The sequence below is a fragment of the Sus scrofa genome, chromosome 1, assembly GCF_000003025.6.
Source record: "Sus scrofa isolate TJ Tabasco breed Duroc chromosome 1, Sscrofa11.1, whole genome shotgun sequence".
In the NCBI taxonomy this organism is placed as follows: domain Eukaryota; kingdom Metazoa; phylum Chordata; class Mammalia; order Artiodactyla; family Suidae; genus Sus; species Sus scrofa.
The window spans coordinates 273,689,277-273,706,693 of NC_010443.5; the positions used below are offsets into that span (position 1 = coordinate 273,689,277).

Consider the following 17,417-nt stretch of genomic DNA (forward strand, 5'->3'; position numbering starts at 1 on the left):
AAATGCGAAACCAGCATCACGTTTCTGAGATAAGTCTCAGGAATTGAGCTATTATCTCAATTTAGTACTCTCTCATGAGGTATTATCCCTTTTCAATATTGTGGGATTTAATTTGTTAATATTTAGATATTTTATTACACCGTTGAAAAATACTTTTATTAAATCTTTGGCATAGGACTTGAATGACTGATAGATTTCATCAATGAAACCATCCGGGCCTGGCATTTTGAGATTATTTCTGATGAATTAAATTTCCTTAATACCTTTGGAAATGACTGAACGGATTTTCCATTCCTTCTTCTGTCAATTTGGGTGAGTTTTTTTTTTTTTTTTTTTTTGCCAAGAAATATGTAAGTATCATCTACACTGGCATATTTGGGGTATAAATCTGTAGAGAATACTCTCATTATCTTATTCATACTTAGAGGATCTGAAGTGACAACCCCTTTTTCATTCTGTTACTGGTGATTTTTCTGCTCTTTTTTTCCTGATCATTCTGGGTAGGGGTTTGTCAATTTTGTTGATACTTTCAAAGACCCAGTTTTGGCTTTGTTAATTGTCTCTGAGGCCTATTTCATGAATTTCTGCTATTACCTTTATGACATCCTTCCTTTTTCTTACTTTGGTTTTAGCTTGCTCTTTTTTCTTTCTTTTTTTTTTCTGAATCATCTTGAGGAGAAAACTCAGGTCATTGATTTTAGATCTTTCTTTGTTTCTAATAGCATTATGTAAAGCTATAAGTTTTCCTCTAAGCACTGCTTTAGCTGCATCCCATATATTTTGGTATGTGGGATCATTTTTATTGATTAATTATTACGATGATTTTAATTGACAATAGACATTTACTTTTCCCAGTTATGGAGGCTGGAGAGGTCAAGATCAAGGTGCTCACATGGTTTTGTGAAAGCCTTCTTTTTATTTTATTTTTTTAGTTGAATTTTTATTAAAGTATAATTGATTTACAATATGCCAATTTCTGCTGCACAACATAGTGACCCAATCATACGTGTGTGAATGTGTGTGTGTGTATGTGTATGTGTGTCATATATATATATACACACACACGCACTCCTCTTCTTATATTCTCTTCCATCGTGGTCTATCCCAAGAGACTGGATAGAGTTCCCTGTGCTGTACAGCAGGACCTCAATGCCCATCCATTCTAAATGTCATAGTTTGCATCTACTTACTCCAAACTCTCCCTCCATCCCTCTCCCTCCCCTCTGGCAACCATAACCCTGTTCCCGATGTCTGTGAGTCTCTTTCTGTTTTGTAGACAGGTTCATTTGTGCCCTGTTTGAGATCCCACATGTAGGTGATATCACATGGTATTTGTATGGGATCGTTTTGAGATTGTACCTTTATTCTCTATATTTGGAGAGAACAGACTGGACCCAAGAGTCACACCTACGATTCCATTTCTGAACACTAGGACAGAAATCAGCCCACGATGCAAAGTCTTTGGCCTGATGTGGAAAGGGCAGGGGATCACCTAGATTCTCATGTGGGTGCCATCCTGCACCCCCTCCTATCGCAGGCCTCGTCACCCTCCTCCTCTCAGAAGCCATCCTGCCAAGCTTCTGCCTGAGGCCCTCTGTCCTCTGTGTCATTGCTCCAGGCTCAGGTCAAAGCGACCTGTGCCAGCATCCATGGATCCCTCTGGACCTCAGTTTCTTCATGCAAAAAGGCAGTGTCTTTTTTTTTTTTTTTTAAGTTTCGTGGATTTTATTTCATTTAAACTTTTTTCTGGCCGCACCTGCTGCATGCAGGTGTTCTTGGGTCAGGGATCAAATCCGAGCCACAGGGATGAAATCCCTAACCTCCTGGAGTTCCCTGAGCCCCGTGCTTCCAGGAACTTAGAAGTTTGTCTGGCCTCCTCCTCTAGGCTCCACTGCCGGAAGCCTGGGAATCGTGACAAAGCACAGCTTACCATGCTCTTGTCTCCTCACTGACTCCTGGGTGGGGACTGTTCCCCATTTGCAGATGGGGAAGTGGGGTCTGACATGCTGGGGTCTTGTCCACACTCCCGGTCACAGGGCTCATCTGCTGGGGGGAAGGGGATTCAGCCCAGGCCTCTCTGCTGAAGGACCGGGTGCGCCTGGGGTATGGAAGGGCTGCAGTGTCCTCCTGGTCCAGCTGCGGGGCTGATCCTTTGCTTCTGAGGGGCCCCTTCCTCCTGAAGAGACCCTAGTGAAGACAGGAGGCCAGCTAGTTGGGTGGGGGGGGCTCAGAAGTTTGGGGGCACTGCTTACAGGAGAAGGGCCAGCCTCCTTCCTCAGCCATGAGGATAATTTAAGGAGTCTCTGGGAGTTTCCTTTTCTTCTTCTAATGGTCAAGTTTTACTTTATTTGGGGGGAGGGCACACCCATGGCATATGGAGGTTCCCAGGCTAGGGGTCTCATCGGAGTTGCACCTGCCGGCCTACATCACAGCCACAGCCACAACAACACAGGATCTGAGCTGCACCTGTGACCTGCATCACACCTCCTGGCAATGCCGGATCCTTAAACCACTGAGCAAGGATCGAACCTGCAACCTCTCAGCCCACCGAGCCACAACGGGAACTCCCCGGTTTTATTTTTTTAAAGCAAAAGTATGAAATGGGTGCTCTGTAAGTGCACAAAGTCACTCTCTTTCTGCTACACTGGGTCCTGCAACCGTCCCCAGGGGGTAGGGGTGGTGCTATTACTGGTGCCTGTTTTATAGGTGAGGAAATTGGGGCTTGGAGAAGTGATTGCCCAGGACACACAGCCAGAGGAACAGGACAAGCCACACGTCCTCCCATTGTTCCTGGAAAGCCTTGGAGAATGCAGGTACCTGAGACCCAGGGCTCTCCTTTGGGGGCCTGCGGGGGGAGGCCGTCGGGGCTCTGCAGGGTGTTTCCCTGGGCCAGTGGAAGCCAGCATAGCCTTGCTGGAGAGAGCGACACAGATGGCTGCCCAGGACTTCTCAGCAGCCCCAGGCAGAGAGCCTAGACCCCCCAGGGTGGGGCAGCTGCAGCACTGGGGGGACCTTTCCTCAGGGGACCCAGCAAACCCAGTATCAGTTAAAAGGTCCCCTAGAATGAGACACGAGGCTCGGTTAATAAGCATCCTTTGCGGTGTCATTGGTCCAATCACCTACTCTGTGCCGACGCTACAGGCTGCAGCTCTGACATTTACAAGGGTCTTCCAGGGAGGTCCAGGGCCCTCGTTTCGTGGGGGGGGGGCACGGGGAGCAGGGGCAGGGCAGCCAAGGTCCTCACCCGGGCCTCAGGGACGTGTGAGCCAACAGAGCGGGGATTCCACCTCGGGCCGCTTCGAAGGCTCCGCTCTCTTTGTGCCCCCACCCGTGGGCCCCCAGCAAAGGGGCAGAGGGCTGGCTGGCTCAGGAGAGGGTTGGCCTTCCGTGCGGGCACCGTGGGCTGCTGGGCCCGGTCGGAGGGGCCTGAAATCCGGCTTAGCTGCGAGGTTGACTGTTAACACACAGATGCAGGGGAGCGGCTCAGGGCTGGTGGTCTGTCTGGGCGGAGGGAGGGGCGTCAACACTAATTCGTCTTCCGATGGCCCGAAGGGGGTGGTCGTGGGACGGACAGGGCTGAGAAATCCTGTTAGTCCTTTAGGCAGCTCCGTCTGTCAAGCGGCGTCCAGACAAAGCCGCTCCCGGAGGCAGCGGGCGTGGTGAAGAGCGCAGGCATGCACGAGGGCAGGCGACAGGGACCCCGGAGAGGCACTAATCCCCTGCAGCTCACTGGAGGGGGACTGGGGGGGAGCGCTCAACTTCAGAGCCTGGGGGAGCCTCTGGGCTGGAGGGCCTGGGGTGGGACCGGGGAAGCCCCTCTCTCCCTGGGCCCCTGAGTCCCAAGAGTAGAACTGGGGCAGGGTGGGGCCAGGGGTGGGGGGGAGTTCCTGTTGTGGCTCGGCAGGTTAAGAATCCGACTAGTATCCATGAGGACACGGGTTCTGTCCCTGGCCTTGCTCAGTGGGTTAAGGATCTGGCATTGCCATGAGCTGTGGGGTAGGTTGTAGATGTAGCTCAGGTCTGGTGTGGCTGTGGCTGTGGCCTACGCTGGCAGCTGCAGCTCCAGTTCGACCTCTAGCCTGGGAACTTCCATATGCCGCAGTGTGGCCCTAAAAAGATAAACAAATTCCTTTTTTTTTGAAAACCCATGGGAGTTTCCTGGTGGGTCAGTGCGTTAGGGATCCAACGTTGTCACTGCTGTCCCACAGGCTCCATCCCTGGCCCAGGAACTTCCACAGGCCGCGGGTACAGCCAATAAAGAAAGAAATAAAGAAAGAAAATAAAAGCTGGGGTGGGGCAGGGAGGGAAGACCCCCGTGGGGGGGTCAGTGTGGTCTGGGGGCATCTGGACTCCCGCCTGGGATAGCTTTGCTCACCAGGCCTCTGGAAGGCGGTCTGGACAGGCAGAGGCCACAGGCTCTTCTTTTGGCCCAGGGCAGTGTGGGCCCAGCGCTGACCTGACCCAGGCTGAGCTGGGCTTGGGCTCCCGCACCAGTGCCCACAGGTCTCCTTTACCGGCCAGTTTTGTCCCCTCGGACCGCTCCAGCGGAGACCCGCCCGGACTGCGTTCCAGGCAGCGCCCTGGGGGAGCTGCGGTGCAAAGCGAGTCACAGCATCTCGAAGCCTGGTTCCTTCTGCAAGATGGGCGCCCTGGTCACTTTCCCCTCCGCGTGAGCGCAGCACCTGGAGGCGGGGCGCCCGGCGAGCTCAGCCCCCCCGGGGCTCCCAGTCCCCCTGTTTCTGGGCACTTTCCGGGGTGATGGAGGCCCTTCCAAACCTGGGCCACTCCGACCTAGAGCCATTGTCCCCCACGGAGCAGCCTGACCCCCATCCCCTGCCCAGCAGGGCTCTGGCCTCCCCAGCAGGGGCCCGTCACGTCCCCAGGTCCAGGTCTCTGGGGAGCATGTGCCCTGACCCCTGGCCAGAGGGCGCAGAGCCCCTTCTGAGCGTGTCTCATCCCTCCCTCCTTTTCCGCCTTGCTCTGTGTCCTGTCCCCTCTCTGGCCTGTGAGTATCTGGTCCATGAGACTTGGTGCACAGGGTGTGTGTCACCTGGAACGGAGGAAGGAAGGGGCCTGGACCGTGTGGCGTTCCCTTCCGCATCGTCCCCACCCCTTCGAGGGAGGGAGGGGGTGATTGCGGGGTGCTGGGGCCCAGGGCGCCGTCTTGCAGCTCAGAACCTCTTGGATGAGCCCAGCCATTCAGTTGCGTTGGCAACAGACAGCCAGGAACAAAAGCCAAGTGGCCTCTGTGTCAGCCTTTAAAACCACTGAAATGATCTCACTTGTCACGCTGTGGTCCAAGTGTTTTGGCCATTTAGGCGCAACCTTCTGTGCTTGTGACATTAAGTGTATTATTAATCTCACCTGGCCCAGTGACAAGGTGTGCAGATCAGATAAACGTCTGCACAGTCGTCGAGCAAGTGTGAGCGCGTCCTTCTCGGCCCCACGGAGACCCGGGTGTCTTGCCAGACTTCACGAGGCGCTTCTGGCAAGACACTGATGGAGCAGCGCCTGCCCAGGGTGGCAGGAGGGTGGCTGTCGCCACAGTGAGGAGGATGGGGGGGTGCAGGGGTGCTTCGAGAGGAGACAAGACCACTGGTTTCTAGGACCCACGAGGCTGTCACGTGTCCCCCCCCCCCCGGGGTGGGGACGGCTGGGGTCTTCTGAGATGGGATGGGAGCAGGAGGGGGCCATAGCACGAGTCAGGTTTCAGATGCGCTCACTCAGACAGGCTTTTGTGAACTCGTTTTTGTTGTGTGTGTGTGTGTGTGTGTGTTTTTCCGTTTTAAATGTAATAAAGGCTCATTATAGAAAACGAAAATTGCAAAGGAGGATGTGGAAAGCTCCCTGGCTCCATTGCTACAACTCGCCACCGGTAACAGACAGAGAGGGGCTTCTTTTGAGACTTCTGTGTGTGCCACTGCAACTGGAAGCTTTCTGTAGACGATTCGAAGCGGCCTTTTCCCACGTGGCAGCATGTTCTTCTCAGCACCCGTGTGCGTCTTATTGAGCGGATCCCTTGCTGCGTAACCGCTGACTGGGAGGCTGTTTTCCACCTGCTGCCCGGGCGGTGCTGACCGCCTTCCTTGCTGAATCTCCGTCCGAGTTTCTCTTTTCTTAGGATGGGAAGCAGCCGGCTCAGATTTGGGCAGGGTTCCTGCTCCTCGCTGGGCACCGCTGAGCCGCTGACGACGGGGGCACCCCCAGGAGAGGGTTCTGGAACCCCACACCAGCGCGGTGTGGGAGGCAGGCTTATGTTACAGCAGAGGAAACAGGTTGGGAGGGGACGGCCAGCCAGCAGACAGGCTGAGCCCATGGGGGCGCCTCGTGGAGTCTGAAACCAAGGATGTGACACCGGTCAGGCTATCAGGGTGACAGTGTCCCCGTCAGCTAATGTTTCTTTGAACCTGGGGAGCCGAGGGGACCAGCCGCTGGGCTGCCATGTGCCAGGAGCTCCAGGGGCCAGCTCGGCCAGCCCGCTCCTTGGGATGGCCTGACACAGGCGTGGGCCACGTTGTGTGGGGACAGCCGGCTTCTGGGTTCTCTGACTCACCCTCTCTGCCCAGGGCTGGTGGGTGTGTAGTGGGCAAGGCCAGAGCTCACCTCTTTGCCGGTGCCCGGTGCCCTCTGCGGCAGCTGAGTAGCCCCGAGGGCCCCCTGGGAGGCCTTCTACCTTCCCAAGGAGATGCTTCTTAGGAGTGAGACCTAGGGCTCAGGCAGCAGAGCACGGCTCGTGGGGCAGGGCCTTTCTTCATCCAGCTCTGCTCTGAGGGCTCGAGTCACGGCCGTCTCCGCTCCACGTGGGCAGACGTAGCTAAAGCAGGCCTGTCCCCGCCGCGAGGCATGGCGGTCTGGATGATCAGGGACCCCCATGTCAACACTAGGACGGTCTGGAAATTTCCGGCCACGAGGCTTAAACTGGGCGATGCCGGGACCAGGCCTGGGTGAGCTCGTCTTCTGCAAAGCCACCGGGGCTCTCGGCTGTGCCTTGGGGACGTGGCGTGAGATGTGCCCTGACGGTCACTGTGGAGGCTGTGCCCAGCCAAGCTCGGCAGCACTGCTACCTGCGCTGTTTCCTCCAGGCTGGCCCAGGGCAGGCCCGGGGCGTTGGGACTTGGGGGTCTGTGATTTGGTGGGGTGGGGTTGGTCCAGCCTCTCAGGGGCTGGGGGGCAGGCTCCAGCATCACAGGTGGCCTCAGCTGGGACATGGGACCCTCCCCTGTCTCACCTTCAGCCTCCGCATCAAGGGCCTCGGAGCAAAGAGCCTTGGTGCAAAGCGCACTTGAGGCCACTGGTCCCGAGCAGCGTGGGACCCGAGAGCGCCTGGTATCCCGGTCCTGTTCCCATCGCCCTGGGCCGGGAGAAACATCCCAGGGGGACACGAGGATGGAGGGACCAGTGTGGGGGGCAAGGTGAGGGCAGCCTTCTGCACGCACGGCCCGGGGGCTCTGGGGGTGGAGTGGGGAGCCCGAGGGAGGCCTGGCGGGTTGCCACGACGCAGCTGAACCCCCTGTTCTGGGAAGGTATTGGTGGAAGGTCTGGCAGGAGCCCACACATGGCGAGCGCTGCCTGGAGCAGGGCGCGTGGACTGGGGGTCGGGGGAGGGGCAGGTTCCCCCAAAGGGGAAATTGAAGGCCCAGGCGGTGCCTGCGGCCGAGGAAACTTGCTGTTCCCTTTGGCTCATCGGTGATGCTCCGGCCTGGGGCTCACCTTTCTGGTCTGAAGGTGGCGTCCCCCCCCTTGGGGGAGGAAGGGTGCTGAGGCCGCGCCAGCTGCAGGCTGGGGGGTCTGGGCTTCTCCTGGGCGACCGCGTTTCCAGGACAGCCCCTCCTCTCTGGGCAGGTTCTGCGCTCAGAAGCGGCTCCTCTGGGGAACGGGGACTCCGGTTAGTGAGAAGAACAAAGCCTGTCATCAACCTGGGGATGGCCCCCCCGAAGGGCGCGCTGGGGCCCAGGGATTGGGACTAGATGGGGTGATGGTGGAGGGGGCTTGACACCCCCCGGAGGTCTTCTCAGGGCCAGGCCTCTGGGCTCCTCCTGAGGCAGAGCCTCCAAGGCCTCCGCGGTGTCCAAGCCTGGCTCAGGGGCCGAAGACGCATGGCGCTGATGCGGAAACCGAAGCCCTGGGAGGAAGGAAGTGCTTCTCAGTACAGAAGACCTGGGGTATCAACGGGGATATGCTGAGAGCCCCGTTGGTGCCTGGAGAGGAACCCTGCTGTGGCGGCAGGAGCCAGGCCCCTCGGGGCTCCCATCATATGTCGGGTGAAGAATTGGGTGCTGGTGTCCCATCCCCTGGTCCCCAGCTCTGGAGAGCTCACAGGCTGGGGGGGAGCCTCACAGAGGGACAGAGGGTGCAAGCTGCCGCTGGGCTCAGGAAGCCCCGGCCAGGCTCGGGGCTGGTCAGCCAGCTGCCCACGGGGCCACGTAGGGGCTGGGCCTTCCCGTGGCATGTGGAGTGGCCAGTGTGGAGCCGGTCCAGAGCAGCAGTCTGTCCCGGGGACAGGGGTGGCTTGTGGGCAGGGCTGGGTGCCCGCGGGGAGGGAGATGACTCAGGGAGGGAGGGAGGCAGGGCCCGGCCGGTGTTCTCAGCAGTTTGGACTTTATCCCAAGGGCAATGGGGAGCAGGGAAGGGTTTTAAGCTGGGAGGGACCTGATGAGTGACGGGCGCTCTATGCTGGGTGGAGGGAGGCAGGGGACAGGCTGACCAGATGGGGGGCTCTGGCCAGAGAGTGCGAGGCCTGGGCCTTGCAGGGGCCCCCCTGTGGAAGGGCAGCTTCATCAGACCCAAGCTGTAGGCCTGGAGCGAGTCCAGGCCCTCCTTGGACCCGCCGGCCAAGGGCCGCAGGAGAGTGTGTGCCAGGCCGCCTTTACCCCGCTTGCTGGCCGGTCTGGGGCTGGGGGGCCCGCGGTCGCCAGCCCAGGGAGCAAGGGGCCAGCCCCTCTGTAACTTCCCCGTTGCTCGACGTGGAACAGCTCCTCCGATGGCCGCTATCAAGAACCGCTCTCATCGCCCTGCTGCGGCAGTGGCCACATACATAATATTTAAACCACGCCGGTGGGTGACAGAGACGTACGGATATTTTTAATCCCAACAGGCTATTACGGTTCATATCATGTCTGTCAAATAAATATTATGAATCATCTCCCGTTATCTTTATGGGGGCAGGAAGACTACATCAGTGAGACTGAGCACGGCGGCTCGGCCCGTCTTATTTATCCATCTCTTCTGTATATGTATGTGGATTCGGGGAGATTTATGCAGCAATTGTCGATAATAAATGGCCCCGATAAAACACATTATCTTCTGGGTTGGTGGGCGGCGTCTGGATAGGAGAGCCGTCATCAGAGCCAGGCTGGGGACGGGATCGGTGCCCCAGGCTGGGATTCTTGGCTTCGGCTTTTCTCCTCAGCGCCCAGGATGTGTTAACACTGAGGTCCCTGTTGATAGGTTCTTACTTCATGTGAAAAAAACAAAACAAAACAAAACAAAACAAAAAACCTCTGTGATTAGCTGGCTCTTTCCTCCCATTTTATGGACGAAGAGACTGAGGTTCAGAGAGGACCACGTGAGAGTCGGTGGCGGAGCCAGGCTTGGCCTCCCGGTTCCGGCTCCTGCCCCAGCACCCAGTTTTCCCAGTCTGCAGCCTGGCCCTTGCTCTGGACTCTGGTCTTAACACCTGCACACTGGTGGGGAGCCTGAAGGTGGAGCCGTTCTCTGACGGCAGGAGGCCGAAGTGGGTGCTTGTCCCTACGGGGTCGGACCGTCCACCTCGATTGTGACTCTGCTGACCTCGGCGCTGGAGCTGCTGCATGACCTGCAGCCTGTCACGGCTCCCCTCAGCCTCAGCATCGCCTTCTGTGAGACGGGAAGGCAGGAATCCGTCGGCAGAGCTGGGGGTGGAGCTGGCAGTGTGTGGCAGGTCCCTTCTCTGCTACCCCGGGCTCGCTGGACGCCCCCTGGCATCCTCTAAACCCCCGAGCCGCTCCCCGCCCCTGCATCCATGACCCCTTCTAGGTGGCCTTGGGGTTTTGGCAGGACCATCTGTTTGGAGGCCTCTGGAGGGAACCCACCAGCTCCTGCCTGGAGCCGCCCTGAAATCCTGGGCTTTGTCCACAAAGCAGCCCCTATGCCCTTGGGCCTGTCCCACAGGAGCCGGGGCGCCAAACCGCCCTCAGCTCCCAGAGGTTTGGAACGAGGCTCCCTCGTGATGGAGCAAAGCTGCTTGCCTTGAGGTCACCCGATTCACACGGAACCCAACCTTTCTCTGGCCTGTGCACTGGGCTGGGGGTGCAGGGCCAGCTGTCCTTCAGGTCTGGGAGCTGCGGTCAAGGTCCTGCAGGGCTGCAGACATTTAACAGAGGGCGTCCTCTCCTCCCCCGCGTGTCCCCCCCCTTCTCCGAGTACAACAGACTGGAGGCCGAGTGTGGCCAGGCAGCTTCCTGGTGCCCCCCCCCCCGATGACGGCGAGACAGGCCAGGACTCCGGCCAGCTCCATCTGCCTCCCACGTGGGCTCGGCCAGCCTTTGCCTCTCTGGGCTCCATCCCCACCCGCCACCCCTCCCCCAGCTCAACTCATCCGTCACCAGGGACAGAGACTGTCACCCCCAAGAGGGCCTCTGGGCTGGGGGTCTTGGAAGACTCTTCCCTGCTTGATGAGGGCTGAGGGCCCCAAACCCCTGTGACATCCCAGGGGTCGCCAGGCTGGAATCCCACGGACTTTCCCTTGGGGGAAGGAACCGGAAGCGCCAAGGTGCCCCCTGGTGCCCCTGGAATTGCTGGGAGCCGTCCACCCAGACGCCAGTCTCGGGGGCCCCAGCCTGGCAGACACCGGCCTTTAAAAATATTATTCACCAAGCGATTCCGGAGACTGTTTACAAGACTGAGCTGAGACAGGCGCGTGGAAGAGGCCAAAGTACCTTAAAAAGCATCCTTCAGGGGGAAAAAAAAGCCAAACAAAAAACAAAACCCTCTCAGATCCCAGGTTGTAAATAGATGGATATTACTATAAAAATATTTTTGGCTGCAGAAGCACATGGCAGGAAGGCTGGGGGCGGTTTTTTCCATGGTTAGCTTGGGCCTGGCGTCTCCAAATGGGGCAGCCACCGTCCAGGGCGGTGTCCTGTGGGATCATTCGCACCAAAAAGCCCCAGCTTGAGGGGAGAGCGAGGACTAGGAATAGCACACAGCGTGCACACTTGCCAGCAGGGAGCGGGGCCTTCGCCTCCCCTGCAGCTGGCTCCCTTTCCCGGTCCCAGCCGGCCGGCTCTCTGAGCACCCTTGCCCCCCGCCCCTCCGCAGATGGGGAGGCGAGGCTGAGCCTCTGTAGGCCCTGAGGCTGGACTGGAGCCAGGTCTGCAGGGCTCTGGACTCCGGGCTCGCCCCACTGTGCCCGCGGCCTGGAGCCCTGGGAGAGGCTGGGGCTGGGGGACGCCTTCGCGGGTCTCTGAGGAATAGAGGCCCCCTCTCGCATCCTCAGCGGATCCGCCTGCGTGTGGCTCCCTGGCTCCAGGCGCCAACAGTTCCGAATGGAGTCTCAAGTTTTCCGTGGCCAGGGGTGGGAGGAGTGGGGCTGGGCGCCCAGGTCCCAGGCAACCCACTGTCTCAAGCAGGTGACTTTGGATGCTTGAGCTCAGCCTTCGAGGCCTCCAGGACCAGCTTTCCCACAATTGCCCGGCGTGTTCTGACCTGCCCGCTGAACGGGCTGTTCCTGCGACGTGCCGACTACCTCCCACCTCCGGGCCCTGCTCATGCCGGTCCTTCTGCCTGCAGTGCTCTCAGCCCTGCTTCTATCTGATGAAAACCTCCCTCCTTCGAAACCCAGCTCAGGAACCAGCCATGCCCAGAAGCTGTCCAGGCCCCCTGGCTGGACACGTCTCATCCTCCGGTCACTGTTCTCCCACTCCCGGGCTGCCCGTGACTCTCCGTCTCAAACAGCAGCTCCTGTGGGCGTGTCCTACCTGCCCTCTGCGCTGGGGCTCCCAGGGGCCTAAGCCAGCGATGACAGCAGTGGTCGCAGCATCACTTACGGAGCTCCTCTTCCTTGAGGCCAGACTCTGCCTGTATGACCTCAATGAGCCACCTCCGTGACTCAGCAGGAGGGGGTGGCCATGCCCACTTCACAGATGAGAAGACTGAGACACAGAGAAGGGAGTGACGGACCGGGCCACACAGCTGGTGAGAGGCAGAGCTGGGATCCCATCCACGCCCGTCCAGCTGGGACCACACCTCCACCCAAGGACCCAGCCCGAGCACAGGGTCTGGCCTCGTGGTGAGCGCTGAGCAGATGTTTGTCGAATGACTGACTGATCTACGGCACTGGACATGGGGACCACTCACGTTTCTCTCACCCCCTCACCCCCACCCACACAGCCTCGCCTTCTCCACTCATGACCTGGGGTGACACAGCATGGATGGCCTGTCCCCACGGGGTGGGGCAGGAAGGCAGTGCTGCATCGAAGGTCACTGGGGACCCCTGAGGCCTGGGCAAACTTACCCCTCGGTGGCCCAGAGGTTCCAAGGACAGGCCTTGGGCTCAAAGGTTGGCTTCCCCCCTCACCACAGAGTGACGTGTCCCACGGTGTCCCCTCTCCTAGCCTTGCTGTCCTCACCAGCCAGGTGGAATGGCAGTGCCCGCTGCCCACAGGTTGTTGGGATGATCAGCAAAGAAGTGGGTGCCATGGCTCCGGGTCACCTATGCCCAGAGGGGCGGCCGAGTGGTGAGGGCATCTGGCCTCCTCCTTGCCAGGAGAGGCGAGGTCTGCTACAGGTCAGGAGGACAGGATAGGACGATGGGTGCACACGCGAAGGGCCGTGCCAGAGGAGCTGGAGACAGGCCTTCGAAGTGGGGCTTTCTCCCCAGACGTCAGCACCATGGCTGCTCCTTCCTGCATGCTTGCCAGCCCCCAGCCCTGGCAGGAGGAAACCAGGTTTAGAATCGGGTGGCCGTGGTTTGGAAAGGGGGGAGTGGGTTTGCTGTGATGACAGTGGATGAGAACCACAATTAAATAGGCTGCTGCTTGGGGCAGGGGATGGTGGTGGACCGGGCGCAGTGGGCAGGTGGCCCAGGATCCAGCAACCAGGAGGCCTTCTAGAGTGGGGGAGGGGAGCACAGGTCAAGCAGAAGCCAGGAGGACAGGACAAGCCTGGGCCATGACCTGTGGTTGTGCGGGGGGAGGGAGGGCTCCCCAACCAGCGCTTTCCCCCCTGCTCCTGCCCCAGGTGGCTCTGGGGTCTTCCTCCTGGAGGGGTCTCAGTGGCCCTGGTGGTATCTGACTCCTGGCTGCCCGGTGGGAGGGGTCCTGTTGCTCCTCCATTCCACAGAGGGCAGGTGAAGCCCAGAGGGGTGATGAGGCTTCTCCAGGTCTCACAGGTGGCAGGTAGGACTTCCTCTCTTGCCAAGAGCCGTGGTGGTCCCTGGGCAGCGGTGATGGCCACCCGCTCTCAGTCATCACCCCCTTCCCTATTAGAGGCCCCCCCACCCCCCACCTGGCAGCTGGGTGACCTTGGGACGCCCCCCTGCCTCCTGGAGCCTGGATCACCACAGGTTCACCTTTGGGAATATAGGTGTCCCATGGCAGCAAGCGGTGGGGCGGGGCAGGGGTGGGGTGAGGAGGGAAGCACAGCCTGGCGCCTGGGCTGCGCCTGCTCAGGAGGCTCTGCTCCGCGCAGGTAACTCACACCCGAACCCCAACTGCAGCGGCAGGGTCAGGCGTCCTTCCTTTCGCTTTTAAACAAACGAGTCATGAATTTAGAAGTCAGGGCAGAGGACTATCCGAGGCGTAAAAATAGCCACCGGCCACAGAGTCAGCACCCATCTGGGGGCAGCTCGTCCCCAGCCCGGTGCCTTTCGACAGGGCTCCCTGAGGGCCGGGCCACCGCTCAGCACAGCGTGAGCCCCTACCCCCCTGCCCGGCGGCGGTCAGTCCCCGCCGTGGGGGCGGGGCTGGGGGTGCCCTTCGGTCTCTGGTAGTCCCAAGCGGGAAAGTGGGGGCGGACTGGGGGCTCCAGAAAGTAAGACACTCCCCAGACCACGGAGCCGAGCCGATGCTGCCGCGACAGGGCTCGCGGCCACTCTGGGCCTCAGTTTCCCCACGTGTCACCCAGGGTCGGCGCGCAGCGCCGCTGGCCGCTTTGTGTGGCCGCCCAGACAATGGCCCGGCCGTGCCGGTGCGCCAGCCCTCCTCTCCGCCTGCTTCGCCGGGTAGTTTTTTGGGGGCGGGGGGGAAGGAATTCGGCCCCGGCCTCGCCCGCCCGCGCCCCCCCGCCCCCCCCCCGCCGCCCCCGCGCGGCTCCCGGGAACCCCTGGCGGAGGGAAACTTGCAAGTTTGCACTGCGCTCGCTAGCTTGCAACTCGGCGGCAGGGCGGGCGGCGCGCGGGGGGCGGGGGGCGCGCTCCGGGCGGCGCGTCGGGGCGGGGGGAGAGAGGGGGGCCGCGGGGCGGCGGCGGGGGGGGGGTGCGGCGCGCTCCGGGCGGGCGGGCGGGGGGACCGGCGGGGGGGTGCACTCCGGGCGGGGCTGGGCGGGCACGCAGGCTGGGCGGGCGGCGGCGCTGCGCCGAGTCCGCGCCCGTCGCGGGCCCCCCGCCGCCCCCCGCCGGCGCCGCAGCGGTCGGAGCGGGGCGCGGGCGCGCGCGGCGGGGGCGCGGGCGCGGGCGCGCGGCGGCGGCGCGCAGCACAAGTAGTTTACATTGTTGGGCGACTTTTGCAACAACTCGCCGCGCCGCGGCCTCCGCGCGCCGCCGCCGCCGCCGCCGCCGCCGGCTCCCGCCGCCCGGGCCCGGCCGGCCGCGCCGGGGGCCGCCGCGCTCGCCCGCCCTCCCGCCGCGAGATCGCCGCAGACATGGACACCAAACATTTCCTGCCGCTCGGTGAGTGCTCGCGGGCGGCGGCGGCGGGGGCGGCGGCGGCGGCGGCGGCGGCGGGGCGCGTTCCCGGCGCGCGCGGGGGCCCGGCCCGCCCCGCTCGGCCCCGCGCCCCCCGCCGGCCCGCGCGGAGTTGGGGCGCCGGGCGGAGCGGGTGGGCCGGGTAACTTTTCCCCGGGCCGGCCGGGAGGGGAGGGGGCGAGGGCGGCGGGCGGCCCCCGGTCAGCGCCGGGCCGCCGACTTGCTGGCGGAGGGTGATCCGGCAGCGGGCCGGCGGCGGGGCCAGAGAGGCGGCCGGTCGGCGGGACGAGGGGGCTGCGGGCCCTGCCTGGCAGCGTCCCGAGCCCCCCCGGCCCCGGGCGCCCAGCTCCGGCGGGGCGGTGCAACTTGTGCGCTCGCAGCCTCCGGCAGCCCTTGGCATCGGACGGCCTCTGCGCCGCCGCCCGGGCTGCTGCCGAGTCCAGCAGGCCGCCGGCCCTGGAACCCTCGGGACCCCTCCTCCCCCAGAGCGGCCCAGGCGCGGGTGGGCAGGGTCATGAAGGGGCCGGCCGCCTGGGCACATCAAACCTGGGAAGGCCCTATTCCAGAAACGGGGCCCCTCGCTCTGGCGCACCCGACTGTTCCCCGGGCGGTCGCTGGAGCTGGCCCTGCTCTTGCGGGAGGACACGCTAGAAGCACGGAGGGCCAGTTTTGCTGCCATCCCGCCCTGTGGCTCCCCTGCCCCAGACTGCCGTCCAACTCCGGGCCCACGCAGGAGGACGAGGGGGCCTGGCCGGGTGCCCCCAGCCAGTGTCCTCCCCAGGGTTTGGGAGCCCGGGAGAGGCTGCGAAGGAGGGAGGGGGTGGGGAGACTTTATAAACGAGCGCCGGGAAGGATATTAATTTGGTGGTGGGGCCGGCAGCCAGGCTGTCAGGCTGGGTGAAGGATTTGTGCTGAATGGAAATGAAAACAGCTGATTATGAATGAAACTCGCGCTCTGTTGCCCCTCGTGCCTGCCCACCCTCCTGCAGCCTGGGGTGCAGTTTGGCCGCGGGGTTGGCGGCCAGAACGCAGCACAGCTGCAGGGACGTTTGGTGAGATTAGGCGGTGGAGGGGAGCCTCGTGGAGCCGCACCCCCCCCCATGTCTGGGTGGGGGTGAGCGCGCTGGGGAGGGGTGTGTGTGGCTGAGGCACTGGGGTAGGGCTCCAAGTTTGTCACACCGAAGAAGATCCTTCCCTGACTGTGTACAAGGAAGACCTCTGCAGGTGCCAGGCTGAGCGCCCTCCTTCTTCGCCAGGGCGGGCCCTCGTGCCCATTCTGCAGATGAGAAAACTGGCTGGGAGGGACTGGGGCCACAGGCTACAAAGGGATGGGCCCCCAGCCTGTGGTGGCTGTGGGTGTGGAGCAAAAATGAAAGCTGAGTTATCTGTGATTCGCCGTGGCTGCCGGGCCTGGCGTGGGGCGGTCAGCATCTCCTTTGCCCCATTAAGGCTTTGCACGCTTGCGTCCCCCCCACACAGAGCCAGGCTCTCCTGGAGGATCCTTCTGGAACAAGAATGCTCCCCTCCCCGCCCCTGATAAGGTAGGGCCAAGGTTGGGTGCTTGGAGCAGGACAGGTCCTGACATCCTGAGAGGGCCCTGGGAGTTGGCACATGCAGGGCCCGGGCCTCAGGGTGGCTGTGCTGGAGCCCCCACGAGGAGAAAAGGGGGTGCCCCCGGAACCTGGAGGGGTGTCATGTGCTGTCCCCTCCCCCAGGCCGCAAGGAGGCTCAGCGGCTTCTCCCAGACCCAGCCTGCGGCCTCCCAGGCAGCCCGCGCCCCAGGCCTGAGCAGAGAGCCCTGGGCTCTGATTACACTTTATTTTTTTCTAAGCTTGTGACCAGCTCTGAAGTCCAGTGGAGTTGAAGGTCCATTTAAGCGGCTACTTGCCTAAGCCCTTTTGTCAACACGGCCTAATCCCTCGTGGGGGCTGAGTGTCAGAAGGCCTGGCTTGTCCAGGCGCGGCCAGGGGCCTGGGGCAGACCTGGAGCTGCTGGGAAGGTGGCATTGCCCCTTAACGGCTGTCGGGCCACTTTCGGGGCCTTGGACAGAGGGCTCCTCCTTCCAGCACCCGCGGCCTCGGGGCTTGGTGGGCCGGGGCGCTGGCTCTCCCCACCCAGGAGTCCCCAGGGACGGGCAGGGACGAGCCCAAGGTACAGGTCTGGAGGCCCAGGAGCTTGCCCACGGCGGCCCCTGCTTCCTGCTCCTGCTGCCCAGGACTGCCCACTGCCTCGTGCCCGGTGGGGAAAGCCTGTGCTGGCGTCGGTCTGGACGGTGGAACGGGAAGGCTCAGCCTGCGGAGACCTCAGAGGCCCCACTGCTGGAGGCCCGTTTCCCCGGGGAGGGATGGGGGGCCAGTAGCCGAGCACTAGGCCCGCAGGCCACCCTCTGGGCGGCTCTTGGGGACACGGAGGAGCTTAGAGTCCTGATGAGGGGCTTCTGGTAACATCAGAGCCCTCGGGACCCAAAATAGAGCACATTCCGGGGCCTCCCGAAATAACAGGGTCACGTGACTCTCTGGAGGCCGGGCTTGGAGGC

General features: G+C 61.7%; 1 protein-coding gene across 4 annotated transcripts in view; it reads left to right on the top strand.

The window, feature by feature from the left end:
- RXRA (retinoid X receptor alpha) overlaps positions 9,566-17,417 on the top strand; it is a 98,781-nt gene continuing 90,929 nt past the window's right edge. The window contains exon 1 of one of the 4 annotated variants that reach the window (XM_021071603.1): positions 9,566-13,668. Coding sequence is in view for 1 of the 4 variants with exons in the window: in XM_021071477.1 (XP_020927136.1) it covers positions 14,839-14,866 (28 nt within the window). In the remaining 3 variants the exon portion in view is untranslated. Of the gene's footprint in view, positions 13,669-14,184; positions 14,201-14,754; positions 14,867-16,403; positions 16,423-17,417 lie in introns of those variants that run through there. The other 3 variants (XM_021071454.1, XM_021071477.1, XM_021071514.1) reach the window with 3 other exon arrangements.